The sequence below is a fragment of the Chanodichthys erythropterus genome, chromosome 7 (assembly GCF_024489055.1).
Source record: "Chanodichthys erythropterus isolate Z2021 chromosome 7, ASM2448905v1, whole genome shotgun sequence".
In the NCBI taxonomy this organism is placed as follows: domain Eukaryota; kingdom Metazoa; phylum Chordata; class Actinopteri; order Cypriniformes; family Xenocyprididae; genus Chanodichthys; species Chanodichthys erythropterus.
In genome coordinates this window covers 20,711,204-20,738,418 of record NC_090227.1, presented here as the reverse complement: position 1 = coordinate 20,738,418, position 27,215 = coordinate 20,711,204, and the positions used below count along the sequence as shown (strand labels likewise).

At 41.8% G+C, this 27,215-nt stretch overlaps 1 protein-coding gene across 1 annotated transcript; it reads right to left on the bottom strand.

Annotated features, from left to right (window-relative positions):
- Positions 1–15,856: 15,856 nt before the first annotated feature.
- LOC137023530 (extracellular calcium-sensing receptor-like) lies at positions 15,857–25,058 on the bottom strand. The gene is made up of 6 exons (XM_067390728.1): positions 24,835–25,058; positions 24,358–24,652; positions 23,353–24,138; positions 22,978–23,199; positions 22,533–22,656; positions 15,857–16,770 (listed from the first exon to the last, which is right to left on the bottom strand). The coding sequence occupies exons 1-6, from the start codon at positions 25,056–25,058 to the stop codon at positions 15,857–15,859; spliced, it is 2,565 nt and encodes an 854-aa protein (XP_067246829.1).
- Between the last annotated feature and the right edge of the window lie 2,157 nt (positions 25,059–27,215).

Sequence of the window (27,215 nt, the reverse complement as noted above, 5' to 3'; positions counted from 1 at the left end):
AATAATGTCATGATCACTAGTGAGAGTGCCCTAGTCAGCCACTAGAGGGCACTCCATTCCGGACTCTTGTTTTCACCCCTTGGACTACATTACCCATACTCACTCCTGGACTCATTATCCCACTCATTGCACACAGCTGTTTTGTGTTTATTCATTAGTGTCTGTCTATTTATACCTGGTTTGTCTCTGCCCTTGTTATGGTGTCTTCACGAACGTTCCTGGTTTCTCTGTTTTGGTTTTCGTTGTGTTTTTCTTGTTTTGTGTACGGACTGTTATCATGGATTTTGACCCTTGCCTGTTTCTGGATTTACGCTTTGGATTACCCCAATAAATACCTGCAATTGGACCTACCCTGTTTGTCTTCGTGTGTGCCGTGACAGAAGACACCATCACTTTAGGATCCAGCAGGATGGGGATTTGGATCACTCCTCCAGCCACGGTGAGGGAGCGGATGGCTCTTGTTCGGGCGGTGCTGGCTCTGCGACAGGAGGGGAGAGAGATAGGGTGTTTTGCCCAGTTTTTCTGGACATTTTCAAGAGGGCTGCGGTATAATGATGAGGCGTTAAAAGGGGTTTTTAATGTATGCCTTGATGACCCTCTGCCCCAGTGTGAGTTGGAGGGGCTCCAGACCCTGGATTTTTGGGGTTTTACCCATTATCTCTCCCGCAGAAACCGTGGGCCAACTCATGCTCAGCCAGAGGCCGCTCTTGCCCGTGAGCCCGCCCCAGAGCCTGCTCTAGCCCGTGAGTTCGCTCCAGAGTCTACAGAGGAGGTGGGCACAGGTTCAGTGCTGCACTCACGTAAGAGGAGGAAGAGGAGGAGGAAGGCTTCCGTCATCCCTCAAGGCCTGGAAGCCTTCCCGGAGTCCGCTCCAGCCAGTGAGTCCACTACAGAGCCCGTTCCAGTCAGTGAGTCCACTCCAGAGTCCGCTCCAGTCAGTGAGTCCACTCCAGAGTCCGCTCCAGTCAGTGAGTCCACTCCAGAGTCCGCTCCAGTCAGTGAGTCCACTCCAGAGCCCACTCCAGTCATTGAGTCCGTTCCAGTCATTGAGTCCGTTCCAGTCATTGAGTCCGTTCCAGTCAGTGAGTCCGTTCCAGTCAGTGAGTCCACTCCAGAATCCGCTCCAGTCAGTGAGTCCACTCCAGAGCCCGCTCCAGTCAGTGAATCCACTCCAGAGCCCGCTTCAGTCAGTGAGTCCGCTCCAGTCAGTGAGTCCGCTCCAGCCAGTGAGTCCGCTCCAGCCAGTGAGTCCGCTCCAGCCAGTGAGCCCGCTCCAGCCAGTGAGTCCACTTTGGGTGAGCCACCGCCACACCCTCATAAGCGGAGGAGAAGGAGGAAAAGGGCTTCCTCCGTCCTACAAGGCCTGGAGACCACTTTGGTGGTGGTTCGTGGGTTACCGAAGCGCCTTGCCCTGCCGGCGCCACCGAAGCGCCTTGCCCTGCCGGCGCCACCGAAGCGCCTTGCCCTGCCGCCTGAGCAGCCCGAGCCTGCTGCCATCACCGAGCTGTCCGCTCTTCCTGATACGACCACGGAGGTCGTCCCCGAGCTGCCCGCTCTCCCTGACACGGCCACAGAGCAACCTTGGTCTGCCCTGCCGCCATCGCCCAGATCTTCTGTACTGCCGCCGTCATCCAAGCCTTCTGCCCTGCCGCCGCCCAGGCCGCCAGCCCCGCCGCCGCCCAGGCCGCCAGCCCCGCCGCCGCCCAGGCCGCCAGCCCTGCCGCCAGCCCTGCCGCCGCCGCCGCCCAGGCCGCCAGCCCTGCCGCCACCGCCGCCCAGGCCGCCAGCCCTGCCGCCACCGCCGCCGCCCAGGATATCTGCCCTGCCGCCGTCGTCTAGGCTTCCTGCCCTGCTGCCACTGCCCCGGCCGTTGGAACCGCTGGAACCCGCCTGGTCAGTTCCTCCAGCGCCGCCCTGGCAACCAGCCAGGACTCCAGACCCCAGGGAACCCGCCTGGTCAGTTCCTCCAGTGCTGCCCTGGCATTCAGCCAGGACTCCAGACCCCAGGGAACCCGCCTGGTCAGTTCCTCCAGTGCCGCCCTGGCATTCAGCCAGGACCCCGACCCTCTTAGAGCCCCCGTGGTCTGTTCCACCGGCTCCCCCCTGGCCTTTGGTTGGGGGCTCTGGTCCTGGCCCACCATCCCTCCCCCTGATCCTCCTCCTGTCCACCTCCCTCCTGAGTTTTTGTGTTTTTTGTTTTTGTTGTCTGGTGGAGCGTCTGGTAGCCGCTCCTTTGAGGAGGGGTAATGTCATGATCACTAGTGAGAGTGCCCTAGTCAGCCACTAGAGGGCACTCCATTCCGGACTCTTGTTTTCACCCCTTGGACTACATTACCCATACTCACTCCTGGACTCATTATCCCACTCATTGCACACAGCTGTTTTGTGTTTATTCATTAGTGTCTGTCTATTTATACCTGGTTTGTCTCTGCCCTTGTTATGGTGTCTTCACGAACGTTCCTGGTTTCTCTGTTTTGGTTTTCGTTGTGTTTTTCTTGTTTTGTGTACGGACTGTTATCATGGATTTTGACCCTTGCCTGTTTCTGGATTTACGCTTTGGATTACCCCAATAAATACCTGCAATTGGACCTACCCTGTTTGTCTTCGTGTGTGCCGTGACAAATAATATTTAATCTTGAGATTCATCCTTTAACACTCAGGGCAATTGAAGAAACTATTACAAAAGGTGCAAAAATATACTAATCCTCAAGAAGGCAAACAAATATGGCAGTGGCTATTTGCACTAAATGCAAATAGTGATTGATGCTATTTACACCGAGTGTAAATAACAATTAGATGCTATTTACACTAAGTGTAAACTGCACATTTTCTGAGCAATAGATGCCATTTACACTAAGTAAAAATACTAATACATTCTATTTACACTAGGTGAAAATAGCGATAGATTCTATTTACACCATGTAAAAGTAGGCTATCAGTTCTTTTCAATAAGAGTAAATGGGCTAGTAATTAGATGCTATATAGCCTACTTTATATTGGCAGATACCATTTGCACCTCAGTATTTTTGTACATTAACAGGATGCAATAATATTAAAAAAAAAACCTCCCCAAACCCTCCCAAATAAAGGCTTTTAATATTATTAATCATTCACAGTTTATTTCCAGTTTTAGAACATTATTTTCATTTTTATTGAAAATAAATGGCAGCTTGGCAAAAGGCGGATTCGAACTTGTCGATTGCGTCAAAAGCCAGGTTTGCAAGTCTCACGCACTACTGCTGTGACACTGAAGATGTTAAACACTGCATCTTTTTTAAAACTTAACCTTACTTAATATGTTTTAACCAAGGAACTGCACTGAGGGTAGATGGAATGAACACTTCTCGGCTTTGAGGAATAGATGGAACTCTCTAAGGCGTTTCATGACCTCCACAACGTGGTGGCGATGATCGGCCATGCTCCGGGAGTAAATCAGGTTATCCTCGATGTATACCAGGACGAACTTGTGGAGAAACTCCCGGAGCACCTCGTGGATGAAGTTCTGGAATACGGAGGGGGCGTTAACAAGTCCATAGGGCATGACCAGGTATTCATAATGACCTGTGGGCGTGACAAAGGTGGTCTTCCACTCGTCCACCTCACGTATCCGGATCAGGTTGTATGCACTGCAGAGGTCCAACTTTGTGAATACAGTGGCACCACGGAGATGTTCCAGGGCCACTGGGACGAGAGGAAGAGGGTACCTGAACTTGACAGTAATGTTGTTGAGAGCTCTGTAATCAATACAAGGCTGCAAGCCTCCGTTATTTTTTGCCACGAAGAAGAAGCTGGAGCAGCAGGGGAAGTTGATGGACAGATGTAGCCTTGAGCCAAGGCCTCCTCGATGTATTCCTCCATGGCCTTCTCCTCCGGGATGGACAGGGGATATATTTTTCCCCTAGGCACTGACCCGGAAGCAGATTGATGGCGCAGTCCCATGGCCGGTGTGGAGGAAGCTTGGAACCTCTCGTTGGGCAGGAAACGTCACTGAAGGGGGCGTAACAGGATGGAATGTCCAAAGATCGTTTCTCCAGTGGACTCTTGATGGATATAGCACAGACAGGAAGATGGTCAGAACTAGGAGAACTTGGAACAGGGAATGCAGAGAAACAGTCTTTAAAACAGATGTCACCCCACTTCAGGACTTCCAGGATAGGATGGGATTGTGCTGCTCCAACCACGGATGTCCTAGGATCACGTCAGCAGTGGATTCCTCCAAAACCAGCAATGAAATCTCTTCCACGTGAAGTACACGGATTTGAAGTAGTAGTGGACCGACACTCTGACTCACTTGACGTCGGCTTACAAGCTTTCCAGTTATTGATTGGATCTGGTACGTTGTAGTCGTAGCCGTGGTCTTGAGCTTGAGCTGACGGCAGAGGGTGCCGGAGATGAAATTGCCTGTTGACCCAGAGTCGAGGAGGGCGGTAACTGGAAGAGTAATATCAGCAGCAGTAAGCTTCACAACAGTGGTGAGTGGTTTCATCTTATTTAAAGAAGGGAAAATGGCACTCACCATGGAACGAGGAGGACGAATGGGACATGCGGAGATTACATGTCCCGGAGCACCGCAATATAGACATAAGTTCTGGGTCTGCCTTCTCTGCCATTCAGCGGCTGTTAATCGAGAAGAATCCACTTGCATGGGTTCTTGAGCTGGTTCTGGAGGGCTGACGGAATCTGGCTGGCAGAGGATGGTGGTGAGCTTCGACTGGCCTTGGTGCTTGGTGATAAACCTTTCAAGCCCGGCTGGTGAAGTCTGCATGGGTGCTGGGTGCGTGGTGAGTGTTCGCCGTAATGCATCGACCAGGTTCTGGAATGGATCGGGATGACTCATGCTTGTGTCTACGGTGTTGGTCCTGTCTTCTTTTACAATACAGATGGCTCGGAGACAGAAGATCACAGTTAAGGTATTTGTTTGACACAAGCAGATGAATCGTTGAACACAGTTAAGTGAAACAGACGTTGATAAAGTGACTGTGAGATGAATGAGTAATGATACTGTCCTTTGTGAATTGCAGGTGGTTGTCCGTGGAAGATCGCTGGAGCAGTGCAGTCACGCGCATTTCGTCAGTAAAGCCGGTTCCCTGATTATCGCTAAATCGCCATCACCTGCTTTCAAATGGAGCGGCATTTAATAGACAGAGCTGTAGATCACTGATAAGCCACACAATATCGCGTTCATATCGCAGATGAATCGCCTTCAATAATGAACGCGATATTGCGTGGCTTATCAGTGAACTACGGCTCTGTTTATTAAATGCCGCTCCATTTGAAAGCAGGTGATAGCAATTTAGCGGTAATCAGGGAACCAGCTTTACTGACGAAATGCGCGTGACAATTGCATGCGATATATCGCCCAGCCCTAACTCACACACACGATGGAGACACGTGAGGTAACTGGGAAGCACTGGAGACAGGTAAGTAACAACAGGAGTCCTTGAGGTAAGCATACAGGAAGAGTCCTTAGTGTGAACGAGACCGGACAGTGAGTGAGTGTGTGTGAGTGTCTTTTATGTGCGGGCTGATTGCTGACGTGATTGCGTGCAGGTGTGAGTGATCACTATTCAGGAGAGGGAGTGCGCTGTGATTGGCTGATGTTGGAGCCTGGCGTTTCTGTGACATCCTCCCCCTGGAGTGGGTGTGGCCTACATGAGCTCTGTCTCTATGATTGACTGATATAAAATAGTAACCCAGTATGGAGTTACAAAATACAACAATGTATATTAATACTTATATTACTGATTGCGTCACAGTAGCGCAACAAAGGCTGCAACCTTTCGAAGTCTGCATGATATATCGTTTTAGCATCTAAATTGCAATGTGCGCATCCATGATAGTCACATTGCAGGATATGCAAAGTCGAGTATAGGAATTGTTGAGGCTGATTTGGGGCCTGGAGAAGTTTTGACATGCTCTGACATTTGTGTTTTTTTCAGTTGTTCATAAACATATTAATGGAAAAAGTGTCATTACACTGTATTCAGCACAAACTAGGCTACAATAATATGTGAGGAACATGTATGTACATGTTTGTGTTTTTGAAGGAATAACATTTATGCGTGGTTATTGAAAAAACAAAAAACTTAAGTCACTGAAATAAGGCCAAAAAAAGTATAGTAAATCTGTGTGCACAAGACTTTTGGGTATTGGAGGTTGTAGACTAGAATTTTTGCTTCAGAATTATGTAAAAATTATGCTGCCTACTCCTTCATATAAAACAATATATTCATTTAGTTTTTGTAAGACACTTTTTGCCAAGAAACACAGTATGCGAGGAGGTGTGAATCACCGCTGAAAATGGGCCATTCTCACCTGAGAAGACAAAAGAATTGGATAGTAATGAGCTGAAATGACTTGCATATTAATGAGGCATTTCAGTAAGGTAGGCTGTGAAAAAAAACCTTCTGTGATGTCTCAAGCTCATTATGATATATGAAACATACAGAAAAATATTATTACAATATAAAGTAATGGTTTTATATTATACTTTAAAATATAATGTATTTCTGTGATGCAAAGAGTCTGAATATAGGCTTTTAGTTTAAAAGCATGCACATTTGGAGAAATATTGGATTCTCATATGCTTATGTCAATTTTCTATACAGAGGAGTTATTTTTATTTAATATTCACTGTCATTACTATGAGCGCTGGTGTTTTCAATTCATCCTTGAAGTCGGAGGGCGCTCTGTGCATTTTTAGTCCACGAATTCATCTAAAAGAAGAAGAGGCTATTCCATGAATGGAGTTTCCAATTCATACAGCAGCAGGAGGGCGCTAAAGAAACAAAAACTCATCTAAAATTCATCCATAGAAGAAAAGTAAACAGGAAGTAACTGCATGTCTTCTAGAGATCGCTAACCATGTCTTTTACATCCATATAAACACTTTTCAAGACAATAAAAATACGATTGAGATAATGAATGCATGTATTGACTCAGAATTTGCGTCTGAATAGCGCTGGCTCCGTGGGCGTGGCCGCATTAGCGGATAATGAGCTGAATCACAGTCTTCTGACATGGCTCTCTTTTCATACAGATTACATAAACACAGAAGGTTTGTTTTCGATTTGACTTACATGATTTAAAACCTGACATCTTAACGTTTTTTTAGACATAAGTTTAATTTTTCTGTGATTAGTATTCACTAAGTTACAGTTCATTTTCTGAGAATTATCAGATTGGATTTCGTTCAGAGGGAGAGGAGAGATCACGCATCATGTTAGTTTTCTTTATTTTACAAAAAGCACAACATTTTGTTTTTACTTTGAGTGTATATAAATAAAAGAAGACATTCTATAGTTTCAATTGATATATTACTTATGTCTCTATGACAAAAAATGACGGAGTATTTGAAGTCTGTTTTGCTGCAATGTGAAAAAAAAACTGCAAAACGCGCCGACGCGTTTTTAGACCTCAGAGTGTTCAAATTTACTGTTAAAGGTAATGTAATTACCTTGACAAACTATATATCATTTAAAAAGATCTAAGACTCGAGCTTCAAATTTTAATCTTTATTTTACTCTGAACATTGTATAGTGACCATTATTTGTTAATATGCGTCAGGAGTTATGAATATGAAAAACGGAGTCGTTACTTTTTCATTGAAATATGAGCGTCAGCCTCAGCCATTGAGAAAAAACTCCTGTGAGATTGTCATGGAAAAAATCTACAAAATAACATCCCCCAGGGCTTTTAGCTGAAAGGCATGCACATTTGGAGAAATATTGATGCATAAATGTGAATTTTCTATACAGAGGAGTAATATTTATTCAATTTTTACCCAAAACACGCAGTTGTCATCATATTAACGCTTTATACACTGATCTACTGTGTTTTCAACTCATTCTTTTTTTCAAGAAGGGCATTAGATAGAGTTTCAAAGAAGGTAAAGTGAGAAGTTTGGTGAAATAAATGAGGGATTAAATCTTGAATAGGACATTGTCAGTCTAATTATAATAGAGACAAAAGAAAAGAATAATCTGAGCCATAAGCAGGCCAGAGAGGTATGAATGTGTTCAGGGGAGACTGAATCTGAATGGGGCAGTTAGCACCACAAAACAATATATATAATACGCTTGAATAGATGACAGTAAACATCAGTTAACATTTTAGAGTCTTTTCTAAACAAAATCACATGACATGGTCTTTGTCACAGACGTCAGGTTCCACCTCCCTGCAATACCCACGCACTCAATCACCGGAGTTCTAATCACCGCCACCTGCACGTCATCACCACAATAATCACCAGCACTATATCTGCCACACTCACACACACAGTCATTGTCCGGTCTCATATGTATCACAGACTAATGTATACTTACCTCAAGGACTCCTATCTGCTACTTACCTGCTTCCAAAGTCTCCAGTGTCTCCAGTCTTCCTCCTGTGTGCTTCTTCGTGTGTGTGAGTGTTCCCCATCTTCAGTCTTCTGGTTCATCGCCAAGGAACTCCATCTAAAAAACAACAAAGGACAGTATCATTCTCTTATCATCTCATCAAACTCTCCATTTACCATTTACTCACCTGATCTCTGCTGTTATCAATAAAACTACCATACTTGCTTTTACATCTGCCTCCGTGCCGTCTGTACTGTAACAGAAGACCGGATCTTACAAAACGACAGGATATCAGCATGAGCCAACCAGACCCATTCCAAGGGCTCGTAGACGCGCTGCGCCGAGCACTCACTCCACCACAACCATCGTCACCGTCACCAGCACCTGTCATCACTTCCTCGTTCACTTCTTCGCTCCACTCACCAACCATGCACACCAGTCCCATGGCCAGGCCGGTGCCTGAAGGATTGCAGCGGATTCCTCCTGCAATGTGAGCTGGTCCTGGAGATGCAATCGCAACTCTTCCCCACTGACACCGCTAAGATCGCCTTCATCATTTCACAGCTGCAAGGTAAAGCTCTCCGCTGGGCGGACGCACTCTGGATTCAGAAAGGCTCCGTGGTGAAATCCTATCCAGCCTTCGCCTCTCATTTCCGCGAAGTCTTTGGAAAACCCCTCTCGGATTCATCAGTCGGTGAGAAACTGTGTAGTTTGAAACAAGGATCTAACTCAGTGAGTGACTATGCCTTGCAGTTCCGTACTCTGGCTTCCAGCAGCGGGTGGAATGAACAAGCCCTCATCACCTCTTTCCGCCAGGGTTTAGAGCCGAAGTTGCGATTGCATCTCGCTGCATACGAGGACACCATCGGCCTTGAACGCTTCATCCAACTCGCTATCCGCGTAGGCACTCGTATGCAGTCGTGTCTCGAAGAACACCAGGGCCAGCCACTTCCACACTCCCTCCTCCGTCGGTCCGAACCCGTCAGCTCCCCAGAACCAGCCAGCGAACCCATGCAACTGGACACCTCTCGCCTCTCTCCCACCGAACGCAAACGAAGGCTGACCCTGAATTTATGCCTCTACTGTGGTTTTCCTGTGCATGAGCTCTCCGCATGCCCAATCCGCCCTCCAAGACCTCTGGTGAGTGCCATCATTCCCTCCATAAAAAAGATCAAACCACTCACCACTGTTAGATACATTTACAGCAGTAAGGTTTACGTTCCAGTTGCCGCGCTCCTCGACTCAGGGTCAGGGGAACTTCATCTCCGGTGCCCTCTGCCGTCAACTCAACCTCAAAACCTCGCCCTCGCCGTCTATCTACCAAGTCCATTCCATCACCGGAAAGCCCCAGAGCCACAAGAAAATCAGTCGTTGTGTGGGACTGCTGCAACTCCGTGTCGGGATCCTACACGTCGAGGATATTCACCTGCTGGTTCTGGAGGAATCCACCGCTGACGTGGTTTTAGGGCGCCCGTGGCTCGAGCTACATTGCCCCACCATCTCCTGGCGCACGGGCGAGATCCTGAAGTGGGGCGAACACTGTTTCTCCAACTGCTTCTCCGGGTTTCCTGTTCCTCCACGACCAAAAGAAATCACTGTCTGCGCTACCTCCATCGAGAGCCCCATCGAGAAGCGTTCCATCAAAATCCCTTCCTGTTACGCCCCCTTCAGCGATGTCTTCTGCCCGCAACAAGCCTCCACACCGGCCATGGGACTGTGCCATCGATCTGCAACCGGGTGAGCCAGTGCCACGGGGAAGGATCTACCCCCTTTCAGCACTGGAGGAGAAGGCCATGGAGGAATATATTGAAGAGGCCCTTAACCTGTTAAGCCGCACTGGAACGGTGGCGCACCAGAGTGCTTTTTTTGGCACGAGTGAATGTTTATGAATAGATTTAAAGTAAAAGTTTATCAATAATCTTGACAAACTATATATCATTCTGAATGTCAAAACCTCAAGCATCGATGACAGACCTCTTTTGTTCAATAAAATGTTTATAACGAACGCATTTTTTGCATTTATGCAAGTAATACAGAAACACATAATCAAAAACGGAGTACATACCAGTAATGTCGTAATAACGAGCCACACACGCATCCACTGTTAAAAGTTCCAGATTTAATGGAAAGGTGAGGGTCCACTGAATAACATTCAATAAAGCATTTTGTCCAAAGAAACAATAACGTTGTAATATCAATAGTTATTCTAAACTATAAAGCACTCCTGAGAACAAAGAACACCAGCTTCTGTGTCTTCAGCAAGTGCTCTGTGTTATCGTGTGTCTTATTTGGTGTGTCGGGGACTGCTGTTCTTTCCCAACCTCCACACCAAGGTGTGGACGTCGTGGCAGAGACCGAAACAGTATAGAGTTTACAGCCCCCAGACTTCGGTCTATTCAAACATTATGGGGCTGAAACAACATGGTTATGGGGCAATGCCTCGGGTAGAAGAAACGGTTGCGAGCTATCTCTCGCCCGAGTCTGCATCGTCCCTCAAATCCTGGTCGCTGCCCACCAGTCCATTAAGAACTACATCAGCACTGGTGGGCAAAGCTTATTCGTCAGCAGGTCAGGCTGCGGCTTATTTGCATACCATGTCAATTTTACAAGCTTATCAGGCTGACCTGCTGGAGGAAATAGATGACAGCGGGGAGTCGAGTTTCAAAATGATACAGGAACTCAGAAAAGCCACTGATCTTTCTCTCCGGGCCACCAAGGAGACGGCTAAAACAATCGGCCGTCCTATGGCAGTCCTGGTGGCCAAGGAGAGGCATTTATGGTTAAATCTGTCCTATATAAAGGAAAAAGATAAAAGTGCAACAAAAGCAAAGTGTCGCCACCCATGTTACCCCGGGACCATGGGACCGGGACGGGTGATACAGTCAAAGTCTTTCAAGGGTAAGACAGATCTGTGGACTGAAGGTCAGCGAGAAAGGCTGAGTTTCAAAAGATACAAGTGACGGTTCAGTGTGGCTACAGTTCGTTGGCTTCTTCCGTTTCCGCTTGAAGTTCTGAACTGGGGACTTGAAAGTTTGTTTCGCTGGAGATGGTCGTCCTGAAGAAGATAAGCATGTGACGGAAGCGCAGTCGCCGAGACGTCCGGGAGAGATGTGCACGAGATGGCGAGGGACAATTGAGACAATCGAGAGACAAAGGAAAAATGCATGTGGTTGTCTTTTATGGAAAAACAAGCCAACACGCCTCCTTGGGTGCAACAGCCAATGATGGGGTGCAATCTTGGCGGGAAAACTTTTTCTTTGTCTTGTGGCTCAATTTGCATAATTTATGAAGTGTTAGATTAGAGTACATTTTTCTTCAAAGTTCTATTAAAAGCGAGCATAGGATGCCTCCCTTCTTGAGTCAGGACCAGGCCTGTAAGACTGTCTCTGCCTGTGTTAGAGCGGATTTGTGTGACGAACAGGTATTCGCTGTGTGGATAGCCCATAATAATTTACACTGTGCTCAAAGTACTGGGAATGAGACTCCACTGCTCAAACTCTACGCTCAAGAGCTTCTTGAGTAGCTGGACCAAAAACTTGTCCAGGTATCAGTGGTAGCTGATGAAGATTGTTACGGCAAGCCTCTGGGAGTTTGGATTGTGCTAGCCAAACCTGCCTCCTAGCTTGTTAATAAGCCCAAGAGCCTCTTCACACGAGAAAGCAACTGAACCCAAGACCTGCAAAGAAGCGTCAAGCAACTCTGATGTGGTATTAATTGGATTAATGCTCATAATAGAATGAAGTGCTAACAGAAGATGAGCCATGGAATTCCCTACACAACTCAAGCCTGAGAGGGTGTTATAAATCCAGACCAACAGATCATCAGTGCATCTACATTCCAGGCTAGGACAGCAAAGATTCTGTCTAAGGGCTTCATCTGGTGATACTACCCTTGAAGAAATGCATGGCTCAACTGGAGGCATGTTACCAAGGCCCTTTTCCTAGTCCTCAGCCATTGCTGCTAGTGTTCAAGCCATGCGATCTGGTCTGGATGAGGAAGCAGACCGAAACGCAGAAGAAACAACATCTGTAAGTCAGGACAACTTGGCATTAAGAAATCCTCCTGCTGAGAAGCTGAGCAATGCAAGAGGTTTAAATGGCCTTGCACAGGAAGATCCAAATTCTTCTTAGCGAGCGCCATCTTGAGTGTATCCTGCAGTGAGAATGCCACTGAAGAAGTAGCATCCTGAAAGCCAGTTGTCGCTATGGGAACGTTGAAACTGGGAATGTGAAGGCAACATCTCATCCAAGGGTGTATAATAATCCTGCTCATCCCTATCTAATGAGTCAGTGGCCGCAATAGACAAGGAGTCTGGTTCCCCTCTGGAAAAACTGGATGTCAACTCAAACCTGGGCAAGGGAGAAGCTGATACACATGCCCTACTCACATTCCGATGTGTACTGATAATAAAGCTTTAATAACCTGAACTGTGTTTGCAAGCTCAGCTACTTGATGGGCCAATGTATCTGACTCAGAGGATGTCCACTTCTTCTTTGAAGGCTTTTCAACTCCACTGGCCGTATGCTTGCTACCCACATGCAATTTTTAAATTCAGGATACAATCCAGCCAATCGATGCTGTCTCCAAGGACATTAAACTACACTAAGGAATCTGAACTCATCCAGTCCGTCTATGCCAAAATGTATCCCCTTTTATATTCAGTGTGTATGCATGTATCCATAGTATATAAGCTTAGTTCTGACTGTAGTTGTTACTTTTACTCTAAATGTTTACACCGCCTTCCAAATTATTATTTTAGTTTTTCTAAGAAAATGTTTGTTTGTTTATTTATCCATGTGTTTTTAGATAACTGGTATCAAACTCAGACAAACTAATTTGCCAGGTCTATGGAAACCAGGCTGGCAGTTGTGTGTAAAGATGCATTTTAGCCACTCCATACCAAAGCTCACAAAGAGAAACATTGGGACTGAGGGTAAACCTACAGAAAAGCTGTCTCACTCTGTGTCAGTCATTATGCTTCCTGGGGTTACATCTAGACTCCAGAGTGATGAGGGCCACCCTCACAGCGTGCAGGAGGCAGGCTATATGGGGAGCTATAGCGAGGCTCCAGGTTCGATGCAAGCTGCCTTATCTCAGCTTCCTACGGCTAGTGGGCCTTCTCACGGCAGGTCCATCGACCATTCATTTAGGGTTTTTACATCTTCGCCCTTTTCAGCGCTTGTTGATAGCCAGAGGGTTGTCAGCAGTCCACAACCGACATACCCTGGTTTAGGTGACAAGCAGTTGTTCTGTCTCCCTGAGGCTTTGGAGACAGGAAAGATTTCTGCAAATGGGTGTACCAATGGAACCGCCCCCAGCACGCAGGAAAGTGGTTTCAACAGATGTGTTCCTCATCAGATGGGGAGGACTGTGGCAACATCAGGGCATATGAGGCAGCTGGACCTTGCAGCAGAGCACATCTCACATCAGTGTCCTGGAGCTGTGGCCAGTGCTTCTTACCCCAAGACACTTTAGACAGGAGTTATAAGGGAGGCACATTCTGGTGAGGAACCACGGTGGTGTTATTAATCAACCACCGGGGGCCACAAGGTCTTCATCTTGCCTTCGACTTTCACGAGTGCTGCTGTTGTGGGCAAATAAGCACTTTCTGTCGATTAGAGTGACACACATTCCCTGGTCACTGCAACAGCGTGTCAGATTCACTCTCCGGGGCCATGGGAGTGGTGTCTGCACAAAACAGTAGTTCAATTTGATGAATTTATGGGACCTCGGAAGGACCTGTTATCGCAAATGAATAGGGCCCTTTGGCTCCCCTCACAGAGCAAGTTGTGGTTATGTGTATGGCCCCTGAGGTTGAGCAAGAGCTCTTGCAGTGTTCAGCTGGTGTGAGGAACACTGTCATGAATGCTAGAGCTCCATCGACACATTGAACTTATGCCAATAAATGGAATTTTTTTTTGGTTTCATGGTGAACAGAGCAGTCTCTTAACCCAGTCACTTGTGCCATCAGTTCAGTATTGGAATTCTTACAACATTTATTGGACACTGGATGGTCCCCAGCACATCGGAACCCTGTGGGGGGGATATCCATTGGTGCGGATAAATTGGTGTTGGCTTTTCTTAAGGAAGCAGTACATCTTAATCCACCGACATGTGTAGTGCATGCACAACGGGATCTGCAGATGGTCCTTAACAGCCTACGTTCAGCACCTTATGAGCCACTTGAACAAACTGATATTAAAAGTCTTTCTATGAAGACTGCTTTTCTTTTGGCTATAACATCAACCAGGAGGGTAGGTAAGCTGCATGCCCTCTCAGTCAGCCCACAATGTCTCAGATGCGGACCTCAGGACAATCAGGTTACACTCTGGCCAAATCCAGTGTTCCAGCCTAAAGCGTTCAGATTGGTTGTATTCGTCTTCCTATATGTTTGATCATCTCTGGCGGTCTATAACCGTGTACTGGTGTAACCTTGGTTCTATGAATAGAGGAAGACCACCAGAGTCTGGTCACGGTCACAGGTGACAAATTAACGCAGGAGTTTCAATATGTCTCGCAAAAAATTTGACTCCTTTCGACTGTCTCTGGCGGTCTTCCACTATTCAAAGAACCAAGGTTACACCAGGTTACACTGTTTTCAATGCTATATATTTTTTTCCTTATAGCCATTTTGAATTTTGTGAAGCTCAACAGTCTTTTGTTGCACATCAGAACTATATTCTTTGTTTTTTTTTCATTGTGTTGAATGATTAAGGGAATTTGGCCTTTGTGTTTACACATATTTGTACTCCTGTGGAACAAGAAGTCATGGCTGAACAATTTCATGCACGTAGTTGTCTTACAACTACTACAGTAGTAACCCTGGTGTGCTAAAACGTAAATATGAATGGGAATATACTTCAGAGATATTTTACTCATAAGAATTTGTAGGTGTGCCGATAATTGTGGGCAAGATGTATTGGAGATAAAAACATTTTTTCATAATGTGAGTCCCCCCCCCCCCCTTACTTTGATGAAAGGTTAGAATTTTGTGTGTTTTTCTTTTTAAATGAAAAGATCAAAAGGATGAACAATGCAGATTTATTTTCACTGCCACTTTTGCTCATATTTGCTAAGGGTGCCAATATGTGGGGCACTATATAATATATAAGTTCATAAAACTTAAAGTTTTGGCCATCATTTGGCCAAATTTCATTTATGACTGTAAATGAGACTGCTGCTTGAGTTCAAGCTCAATAAATTCTTCACCTCTGAGCGATGTTCACTTCAGGTTTCCTATAGTAAAGCTAATTTAATCAATTGCAACTAATAGTAAAACTAGTAATAAAGTATGCAATTCGCCTCTGTTCAAAAGAAGAAAAAAAAAAATACTCAGATGTAGAATGTATCAAATAAACAAGCAAAATAAATAATAATAATAATAATAATAATGTTTGTACACAAAATCACTGTAGAAATAAACTACAGTTCCACAGATTTGGTATTATTATTTTTTTTAAATAACAGTATAGCATGTGTGATATCTAACAGTGATTGATATTTAAAAGAGTTGTGTCTTATTGGACTTTTGTTGATACTTTACCCATTAAGTGTTTTTTGGTATTCTGATCTGGTCTAAATACAATAATGAAACACTTAGGAGCAAAAATACAAAGAATCAGACCAAAGCTTGAAGCTAAAATGGCAAATATCTCCACAGCTACAGTAAATTTCCCTGGAGAGCTGACATAAGCTGGAACAAATGTGATCCAAACAACACAGAATATGAGCATACTGAATGTGATGAATTTAGCTTCATTGAATTTATCAGGCAGTTTCCGGGCCAGAAAAGCTAAGATAAAGCAAAGGAAAGCTAGAAGGCCAATATAACCTAGTACAGCCCAGAAACCAATAGCTGATCCTAAACTGCATTCTAGAATGATCTTTTCTTTGTAGTGTTGCATATTATTGTAAGGAAAGGGTGGGGATATTGTTAACCAAAGCACACATATAAGAACCTGTACAAGAGTGAAACTAAAAACACTGAGTCTCTGTTGATGAGGCCCAAACCATTTCATAACATTACTTCCTGGAAGTGTAGCTTTGAAGGCCATTAACACCACTATTGTTTTCCCCAGAACACAGGAGATACAGAGGACAAAAGTTATCCCGAACGCTGTGTGACGCAACATACAGGACCACTCAGTGGGCCGACCAATGAAAGTAAGTGAACAGAGGAAACACAGAGTCAGTGAGAAGAGCAGCAGAAAGCTCAGTTCCGAGTTGTTGGCTCTTACTATTGGAGAAGCTCTGTTTTTATATAACACCAAAGTAATGCTCAAAGCCACTAAAGAGCCTGCAATAGAGGAAGCAGCCAGTATAATCCCAAGGATTTCATTCCAGGATAGAAACTCCACTGGTTTAGGAAGACACTTGTTCTTCTTATTATTAGGCCAGTACTCAGGTAGGCATTTGTGACAATCTAAAGAATCTGTAAAATAAAAAATAAAAAAGCATAAATAAATATAAACAACAGTGCCTAACAGGCATTCATGAACCACAGGAATAAGAGAGATTCTAAAATAGTGTAGTCCGATAACCTTTATAGGCTATCACACTGTTTTGAAATAAACAACCCATAAGGTAATTTTGTCCTATAAATTATTTATAAAATACATTCAAATATACAATGACATGAATAAAAGGAGTCATGAATTGAACGAAAAAAAATAAATAAAAATATTTTGATGTACTAGAGGTTATTGTACTATAATAATATAATAATAATAATAATAATATAATATATAAACATAATATATAAACATATAATATATATAATATATATAAACATAAGTTTTAGAAATCACAACTTAATTGTTAGTCCAAAAACAACTTGTGAATTTCAACTATGTGAATGTGGTTCCAAAAGGGGGTTTTCGCATCAATAGTATAGAAAAACCATTTTCATTCCCCAAAGAACCTTTCAGTGAAAAGTTCTTAAAAGAACCAATTTTTAGTGTATAGATTTTAATGTGTAAATTCCTAAAATCTACAATCTACACTATTTTGATTATAAATCCACCTTATTCCTGACGTGCCTGCTGCGTTTATGAATTATGGGTGGAACTTCCTTTTTGGGGAACTTCCATTCAAAAAGACTGAAACTAATTATTTCAAATTATAATGCTGCCCAAAAATAAAGCTTATCCATCAGTTTGACTGAATGAGCTTGTCAATTTTTCTTTCATGTTTTATTTTCAGACATCATGAGAATAACGTAAGGCTTGGTATTTTAACGTAAATTTTCGTTGGTTGAAGGGTGAGTAGAATATTTTCATCTCATTGTTAAAAAAAACGCATAATTGCATTCATAGAGTGAGCCTTTCACTGACTGTTTACAGCTTAACAGAAGTTACACCCATAATTCGCGCAAAGCGTCATGGGCTGTTGGAATAAGGTGGATAACATTTTTCCAATGCAATATTGGAGCGGTTGCAAATGCAATAAAGAACCTTTATTTTTAAAGTGTGTATAGGATTATTTATTTTGTATATTTCACTGTGAATTATTTGGTGCGATTGGCTACAATGCTCATTCCTGCAACCTTTTATGCAGTGAGAGTAGATCTAAATATGATCCTGTATCAGCACTTCCACTATTAGTTAATCTGGATCTTTTGAGGTCCAGAAAGGTAGTTAAGACATTGTTAGAATAGTCAACGTGACTAAAGTGGTCAAACCTTAATGTTATGTAGTAACATGAATATCTTTTGTGCCCAGAAACACATGTGCCGTGCTGCTTGGGTGTACAGTGTCAACCAATACTGAGTCCACATTCAGACATAAATAGAGATGCACCGATTGCAATTTTCTTGGCCAATTCCAATTTCCAATTTTTTGTTAGTGTGATCTGTCGATACAGATTTTTGCCGATTTCGATTTTCTTTCTAAGAACTATAATTGACAAAATATACAGACAAACATGTACTTTTCTTCAACGCAAATTTTCATTTTCATGGAAGAAAAACAAAAAAAAGTAAAAAGTAAAAAGTCAGTAATAAAATATAAAAAGCTCAAATAAATGCAATAGAATAAAGAGAGGTATGAAACTAAGTTTTTCAGGTTAACTGGGTTTTTATTCAGGTAAGAAATACTACATAAATTAAAGTAATCAAATGTAAAATAACACATTCAGTATAATTATGCATTGGTTACCTTAATTTCTGTAGTCTTTATTGTAGATATTAATGCAGATCAATTATTACCATTAAAGTTATAAAACGTATTTGTGTTTTGTTTTTTGATTAACATGACAGACAGTAGCAGGAATATTGGACTGCTGTCCCTTTAAGAGTTTATGAACGTTGTTCAACGGACCCATACTGTTACACACATGGGCCCTGTCCCAAATGGCACACTCTGGACTTGTGGACTTCCTCAGATTCCACACTTTGGTGATGTCATGTAGTGCAGACCTATAAGGGCCCTTGCCGCAAATCCAAGAGGGCGCATTAAGAGGTATTTTTGGGACAAACTCGATCATCATGCCGGAATTAATGGTCTGGTTGTTTTTTGACAGGAGCTGCAGGTTCAGGGATAATATTTAGCATCAAGAACAGGTTTATTTTCTTTTGCAAAATATTATCTCCATGTCAACTACACAGCCTGCTTTTGCTTATGCCACCTGGGCATTAGACAATATATACATGCTTATTTAATTAATGCAGTTGTAATAATACATAATGTTCCATTTAAACTAAGATTACAGTTTTAACACATAATAAACATGTGCGTGAGTTTCAGATGAATTTACAGGTTTTATGTTTGATATGTTTGAGATATCAACCACTGGTCGATGACCATAATGTTTGTATAAACTGTAGGTAACAACTGGTAAAATGTACACCTAGGTCATAAAAACCGCAATGATACCTACACTTAAATATTTTCTTTTCAGCCATGTCATCAATTGCTCTTGAGCGAACTCTCCTCCCATCCGTTGTCTGATTGGCATTTCGCAAGGATTCCTAGGTAGTTAAAGTGCACGGAGCCTGCATCTATGCGGTCTTCATGGAAGACCGCTTCAAGGGTACAAAGGGGGCGCTGCTGAGCACACTTCAGAGTGATAAAATGCTGAATGGGACGGCCTACGGACTCGTAGACTCGGCGAGCATGTGCAATTTAAGTCCGCGAGACCGAAAGTCCACATGAAGTGCGCCATTTGGGACAGGGCCATGGGTTCACTTTCTTAGCTATTTAACGATTCACAACTGACTGTGCTTATCTGAATACTCGCCAAGATTGCCTGTGCCGCTGGTTTTGACATACTTTTGTATGTTTTGACAGTTTAAGCACAGTAAACCACTTATTTTTTGTACTTGTGTTGTGACTCTGTTTGACTTCTATCTTGCGGCTCGTCCGCTCCACCGATTTAGATCAGTGGTGCGCGTGCTTTTGGTGTGAGGACGAAACCTGCAGGAATTACTAAAATGATGTGAAATACAAGCACTATTTAACCGGAGCGAAAATAGTCGGCCTGATCATGAGGGAAATCGTCTGATTCCGATCCCTGGCCGATGGATCAGTGCATCTCTACACGTAAACATGGAAGCGCTGAACCGCATTCAACTATGTCAACTGCTTATGACTACAGTTCAAATTGTTAAAGTTGTGATTTTTGTTTTGTTTCTGCGCACAAAAAGTATTCTCGTCGATTCAGGTTGAACCACTGCAGTCACATGGACTATTTTAATGATGTCTTTAATACCTTTCTGGACCTCAAAAGCTGCAATGACGTTGCTGCCTATGTGAGCTTCAGAAAAACCTTCAAATTTCATCGAAAAATATCTTAATGTGTGTTCCGACGTTGAACAAAGGTCTTAAGGGTTTGTGACGTCTGAGGGTGAGTTCTTGATGAAAGAAATATAATTTTTGTGTAAACCAACCCTTTAACTTATGTAAACGTGATAAGTTGTTGCCACAAGATTAAGAAAAAGCACAGAATTAAGAAATTATTATATTAATGTATTCCCTATTTTATCAATATTAAAAGAATATGCAGTGTACATTTTTATATATCCAATCCAACAGTCTTTTAAATACATTCACTGATCATTTATTTTTTATTTAATATTTTTATATTATTATTATTATTATTATTATTATTATTATTATTATTTTTATATTATTATTATTATTATTATTATCTTACATTTTTATGTATTATGTATTCGCTTCATTTCATGTAGGCCTATCTTTTTACCTTTCTGTATAGGCTGTAGCCAGTAGCCTATGTGACAGTAAATGAGCGTCTCTTTTAATTTGAATGAAGTTCGAATAATTTTTTATTATCAATAGGCTATATGTTAAAAGAAGATGCACTGGAATTTTACAGGAGGTTCACTTGAGTGGAAATTAACATATTTCATTTTATTTAGGTTTAATAGGCATAACAATAATTATAACAATACTAATAATGACACAATCAGTGAATTTATTTAAAAGGCTGTGAGATGGGATGGATAAAAATGTTTTCTTGTAGGCCTAAACTATTTTTATAATTACATTACTATTTTATAATTTATTGATAATAACAAATTTCATTTGAATGCTATAGGCAACATTGTGTACAATACAATAGGTTATAATATATTAAAATAATCATTTCTTAATTACGCCCTTATTTTGTCATTCTTACTTAAAAATAAATGTTTTTATATGCCTATCCATTTCTGATAATTCCAGGTTGCTATGGTCACGCTGGTTGTTTACACATTTAACTCGTGGCTATAACAGATATCGTTCCCTCAACATGAAGTCATGACCACGAGAAAAAAATGCTACCATTATAAATAAATAAAAATGTTCCAATAAAAATGTCTTAATGATGTTTATAAATTATTAATTCATTATATTAAAAACATTTTTTTAAAACACTACCTTGAGAAATATATTTTACGTTTTTGAAAATAAAGATTATGTACAAACACATGTATTAAAGGGCTGTCAATCGGTTAAAATTTTTAATCTAATTAATTACATACTCTGTGATTGATTAATCTGAAAGTATTAAATATTTCAATTCAAATGAATCAATGCAGGGTTTTTCCTGGTTCAAAAATGGTTTTCGGTGGTGACAGACATGGTCATCCACACAAACAGTAAAAAGTGCCCTACCTACGTGATCTGCAAGCCTAATACTGACAATAAAGTACCCGTCACTCTCACTGTAATTCTTTCTTGCCCTCTTTGCAAAAAAAAGTGATTTTATAGCGTTGTAAGAGAAGATGCTTTTTTGCTAAGTATTAAAAATTAGCATTTAGAAGTTATATTAACTAATAATATAATTTTCTACCATATACAATTGAATGCACCTAGCTAACAACAACTTGCTTTGTTCTGGTTTCACCTCACTCCAGTCTAAACTATCTAATTTTATAGGTAGGCCTAATTTACTACACATTGTCATTTACATAACCTGAAAATATTGTGGATTATTAAGGCTAATTTTACTAACCACTCTTGCTAAATGGGGTGTAAGCACACTTGTGTTCTTATTTAATTTATTCAGGAAAAACATTCTCCGAATGCGCCTCATGAAACATGGATTCGGTCTTACGAACTTTTAGCATTGTGTCAGTTGATTTAGATTATTATGTGTGAGGTAGAGAGTGTGCAAAGATGGGGCTCCAGGTTCAAAGGTCAATACGGAATGGATTAATCTGCGTTATTTTTTTTAAAGTGTTTTTTTTTTTTTTTTTTTCTCAGATTAATTAATCGAAATTAACGCGTTATTTTGACAGCCCTAATTAAATCACATGTTTGTAAGCTGTAAAGGAAATGTAATTACTTTGTTGTTTCATTATTTTTTCTCAGTTTTAAAAAAATATATATATTAAAATAAAATTATTTGACAACACTATTTTTCAGTGCCCTTGTTATACGTTCTACTTACTGTACAAATAATGGTAAAGTATAAATAATTACGAGCATCTAATCCTAAACCAAATACTAACCTTTTCTATAGTACGTATGTTGTTAATTAATATCACTTAGCTTATAATTGTATAAATACACTGTGACTAGGATACAAATAATAAAGTGTAAGCAAAAATTTCTAAATAAGAACTTTGCATGTCTTTTAAGCTAGATCTTTAAAACATTTTTACAAGATCTTTTTCTTTATCTTAGACTTTCATATAGCATTGACCCAGTACTATGTATGATTAATTCAAGAATATCCAATAAAAAGAACCTGTCTCATTGCTGATCTCTCCTTCTGCACAGTTAATGCAGTCATAGCAGCAGACAGGCCTTCCCTTTTTCACAGCCTTCCTAGTACCTGGAGGACAGCTCTCACTGCACACAGACACAGGCACCTGCAGGTGACAGGAACACAGAGCATCAATGTCAAAAATTAACTAAGGAAGGCTACTGCATATTATTTATAATTACTTATAAATATTTATAATGTAATTCTGGGATGGGCAACTTCAGTTAGATGTTCACTGTACTGCAGAGATTAGCTGCAACACCAATAAAAATCACACCTGCCTATAGCTTTCTAGTAATCCTGAAGACATTGACTAGCTTCAGGTGTGTTTGATTAGGGTCAGAGCTAAACTCTGCAGGACAGTGGCCCTCCAGGACCGAAGCTGCTCGTCCCTGATGAAATTATAGACATCACATTGTAGCTATACCTTTTCACTGCCATCATACCAAATGATAGTTCTGCTTAGACTGAATTCTTGGCCTTTAGGCTGGGATGCATCATATTGACCCACTGTCACAAAATGAACTGAACCATCTCCCTGAAACTGCCAATTCACAAGTTCATAGGTGGCCACGGGGTCTCCATTTGAATCAAATGAAACAGAATAATTATTTTTGGTGAAGTTCACTTGTTTGAGCTGATCAAAAACCTGTATGATGGGCATAAAAAATTCAGATTGTGGTAATTTGCTAAATAATCACTAGGAATTCTGAAATATTGGGTGTGGTTATATAGATATTTTATAGCAGGCCTACATGTATTGTAATATTTAGTTCAGTTGTTCCAAGATGAGAAATCTTACCTTACGGGGCTCAATTTTGATGTTTTTGCCACATCCTTTTTCGTTACAGACAATGCCATGGAGGGCATGAGCTATAGCATATGTGGCTTTGTACACCATGTTAGTGATCCGCAACTGGGACGTGTCTGTGTACGGGTTCTGTAATGTGCGCAGATCCTCTGTGCCATTACATGCAGGCATAGCAGTAGAAGAACCTGTCTGCTGTTTTAGACTACAGCTAAATGATCTTTCCCAGAATTCTGTCAGCAGGGGAAATTTCAGCACCTGCTCTGGAGAGAGGTCAAATAGAAAGTTACGAAAACCCGGGATAACAGACCGCGGGATTGCAAAGCCCACGGCGCCAATACACAAATTAAACCGCAGTATTTGTGGGTCTGTAACCCACGTCTCACTGCCAATCCACTGCATCGGAGGGGGAGGCTGCTGACTCAGCTCTTCTAGGAGAAATCTTATATCACCAACGGACATGAAGGCAACTATTACACGAGCTGTTGACCTACGAATGACATTTGCAACTCTTTTCAGTTTACTGCGCGGCTGGGTCCTGTAATAGGCCTCAGAATACTCCACACAGATTCCCTCCTCCGCAGCAGCCTTCAGGAATGATGCCATGCCATTGTTTCCATAGTCTGAATCACTGCGCACAGTGCCGATCCACGTCCATCCAAAGTGCTTGACCATCTGTGCCAGTGCGGCCACTTGATGGTGATCACTGGGAATGGTCCGGAAGAAAGTAGGATGCTGCCGCTTGTCACTGAGACATGCACACGTTGCGTAATGACTCACCTATAGAGCACCGTAAAAAAAGTTTTTTTCTTTAACATGAAAGGACATTTAAAATAATTTCATTACTTGAATTCGGACTACAATCACATTTACATGTGTACTATCTGCTGGGACACAAATGTCAAATATGTCCGATGTTACAAGTATTTTCACATTGTCATTGTCACAGTGCCAACATTTCAAGAACAAGATCAAGAAATAGCAATATAGAGCATGCACCTGTGGAATTCCAAACGAACCGAAAAGTCTTGAAGTGCTTATAGCCGCAGTGGAACCAGATTCTCCAACTAGTGCGAGAACTGCAGCAGATTTTGCACAGAAATCAGTGTCGTTAAATACCAGATCTAGCCCGTTGGCAAGTTGAAATGCTACTTTCATTACCATTGGCACAGAGGCACAAGAGTCATATATATGGTACCCTAATGTGATGCCCGGTAAGAGATCAGAGCTGTTGTTAATCTCTTGGATGGCGAACTGTAAGACACGAGCAAAGCGCAGCTCCCTGAAGTCCATGCTGTTGAAAAACACAAATGAATAAATTTAAGAACCTTAGTGAAAATTCTGCTTGTATGATTCTCATAAACACAGTTTACATAAAGAAAAAAAGACATTTATGAACATGATTTCAGCACAGTTAATTAAGCCCATTCAACCCTGTTGCGTTAAGGATTGTATTTAGTTTTCTCAAACTCTAACCTCCCAATGCACTCTAGTGGTTGTGGCCGTCTAGTATAAGTGTGCATCTCTGTCCTCATATAGTAATGAATGACGAAAGCCCCTCCAATAATAAAGTCTCCATCCTTGAAGAGAGCAGGGGGCTGAGGGTCACCTTGGAGGATACAGGTGCCTAAATTAACCCCACACACAGCAGGACAGAGCCTGGTAATACACACCACTGTCAATACAAGATTAACATGCATTTCTTCTGCTAGGCAAGCAGCCACTCCAAATGTGAGGTCAGCATTAAGCCATGTTTTATATATCCACCAACCACTACTGTTGTATGTTGTAACTCCATACAGGAAAGGGGGTGTGGTTACTATTTTATACCAGTTAATCATGGTGAGAGAATGTGTCTCATAAGTGTATCATTGCATTTCAAAACACCAAAACCATGACTTTTCTTCTTTAAGGTCATCTGTCAACCCACAACAAAATGTAATGAGGAAAACAAGTTTGTTTTAAATTTCATCTGACTTGCCATTTCCTTTGCTTTTAAGAGGTCTGTCTTGTCTATTTCAGACTCCATGTTTCAGTGACATATATGACTGTAAAGCTTTCTGTAAATACACCCATAAATAATTTTGAGTAAATGTTGCAAACAGTTGTTTAAACTCAATCTTTTATTCTAAAAATATTTTTAATGATGATAATAATAATAATAATAATAATAATAATAATAATAATATGTTCCTTGCTTATCACCCAAGTTGGTATGGGAAGATTTTCTTGTGATTAACACTTTTGAAAAGGCACTTATTTCCAGTATTTCCTGTAAGGCTTGATTTTCCTGCTAAACGAAAACTGAGATCAAGCATCCTGCAATAAAGCAATAAAACTCAAAGAAGATCTCAGAGAAATAGCATGGGGCAATGCCTTGACCTAACTACAAAAGGACAACGCCTCCCCCACCACACACACACACACACACACACACAAACACACCTTCCCTTCCCCCTGACTGAAAGTTATTCAAAACATACTGTATAATGTAACTGGTGTATCTAGTGTTTTTCCCTTTTCATGTTTGGTATCATTTTAAATGTCTCAGTGCGATTGATAAAATGGTCTTAATTTCACAGCAATCAATAGAATTATGAAGAAGATGGAAAACTAAGGAAAATTCTGTCCTCTTTTTGGGTGTTGTCTCTTCTCCTCTCCCCCAAAACAGGTGTTACACAGGTGTTGGTGTAATAAACATTTACGATCCTTTTGTCCTGGTCCTGGTATAAAAGGTAAAAAGCAAAGCAGTCAGGGGGGATCTTCTGCAGCCAGAGGCCCCCATAGAGATGGGTGAATGTCTGAAGATGATTTAGCAAGTTGTATGGAAGTGGCTAAATTAAAATACACTTTTGTTCAAGTGAGCAGTAGGCAACCAACTAAAGGTAGTAGCCAACTTATTACACCCTCTGACGAAGATCAGACTAGCGAGCATGTCCATGAGTTTACCGCGAAATCCCGGGGCGAGTATCGGGTCCCTGATGAACGAATAATTGAAATATGGGATATCCAGAATCATCAAATATCTAAATTAATGCATAACTAATGATGAATTTCTAATTTGAAACACAACCTAAGTGTAATAATCATTTGTAAACGACTTTACTTGGACCCATTGTGTGAGCTTGTCTCTTTAATCCCACATGCTTTATATACATGCTGCTGCTGATTGGGCTGACATCTTTGACACACCCAGCAAACAAGAGAAAACGTACCCAAACCTGTTGCACACAGTTTCCAGGAAACATATCGTTCAACCCGGAAACCGTTGCAAAACGTTGCACACCGGTTTGGGCTTGAACTTGCCCCAGGTCTCAGCAAGTGTACGCACATTTTTGAGTCAGTGGGAACTTGCGTGTAGCATAGTAAATCTGGTGGAGAATTGTTATGTGAACATTTAGTTTATTTTCCTGACCGACAATCACTCACTAACCGATTATTAACCATTAAATGACACAATTAAAATGTAGCTTTGGATGCACAAATGGCAACATCAAAAGAACATTAGGATTCTAGCGTTGCTAACTTTGCATTTCAGCCATTAGCAAACTAAAATGCAGACAAAGTTAACACTGCTCAGTTTAATGGTCTGAGTACATATAGGAGTACATTTATTTTTTCGCATTCGATTACTTCCTCTTCATGGCCGGGTTACATTGCTCTGTGTCGTAAACTATAGGGCAAGACTTCTAAAATTTGGAGCGTGATATTTAATTGACGACAGTTTTCAGCCACCACATTTATCATCACCCATTCATTCGTGCGACAGAATTGGCCGCATACGAAAGTTTAATGAATCACATGTGAGCGTTGTCATAAGTTTCTACGTTCGTTTGATAAATGAGGGCCATTTTTTG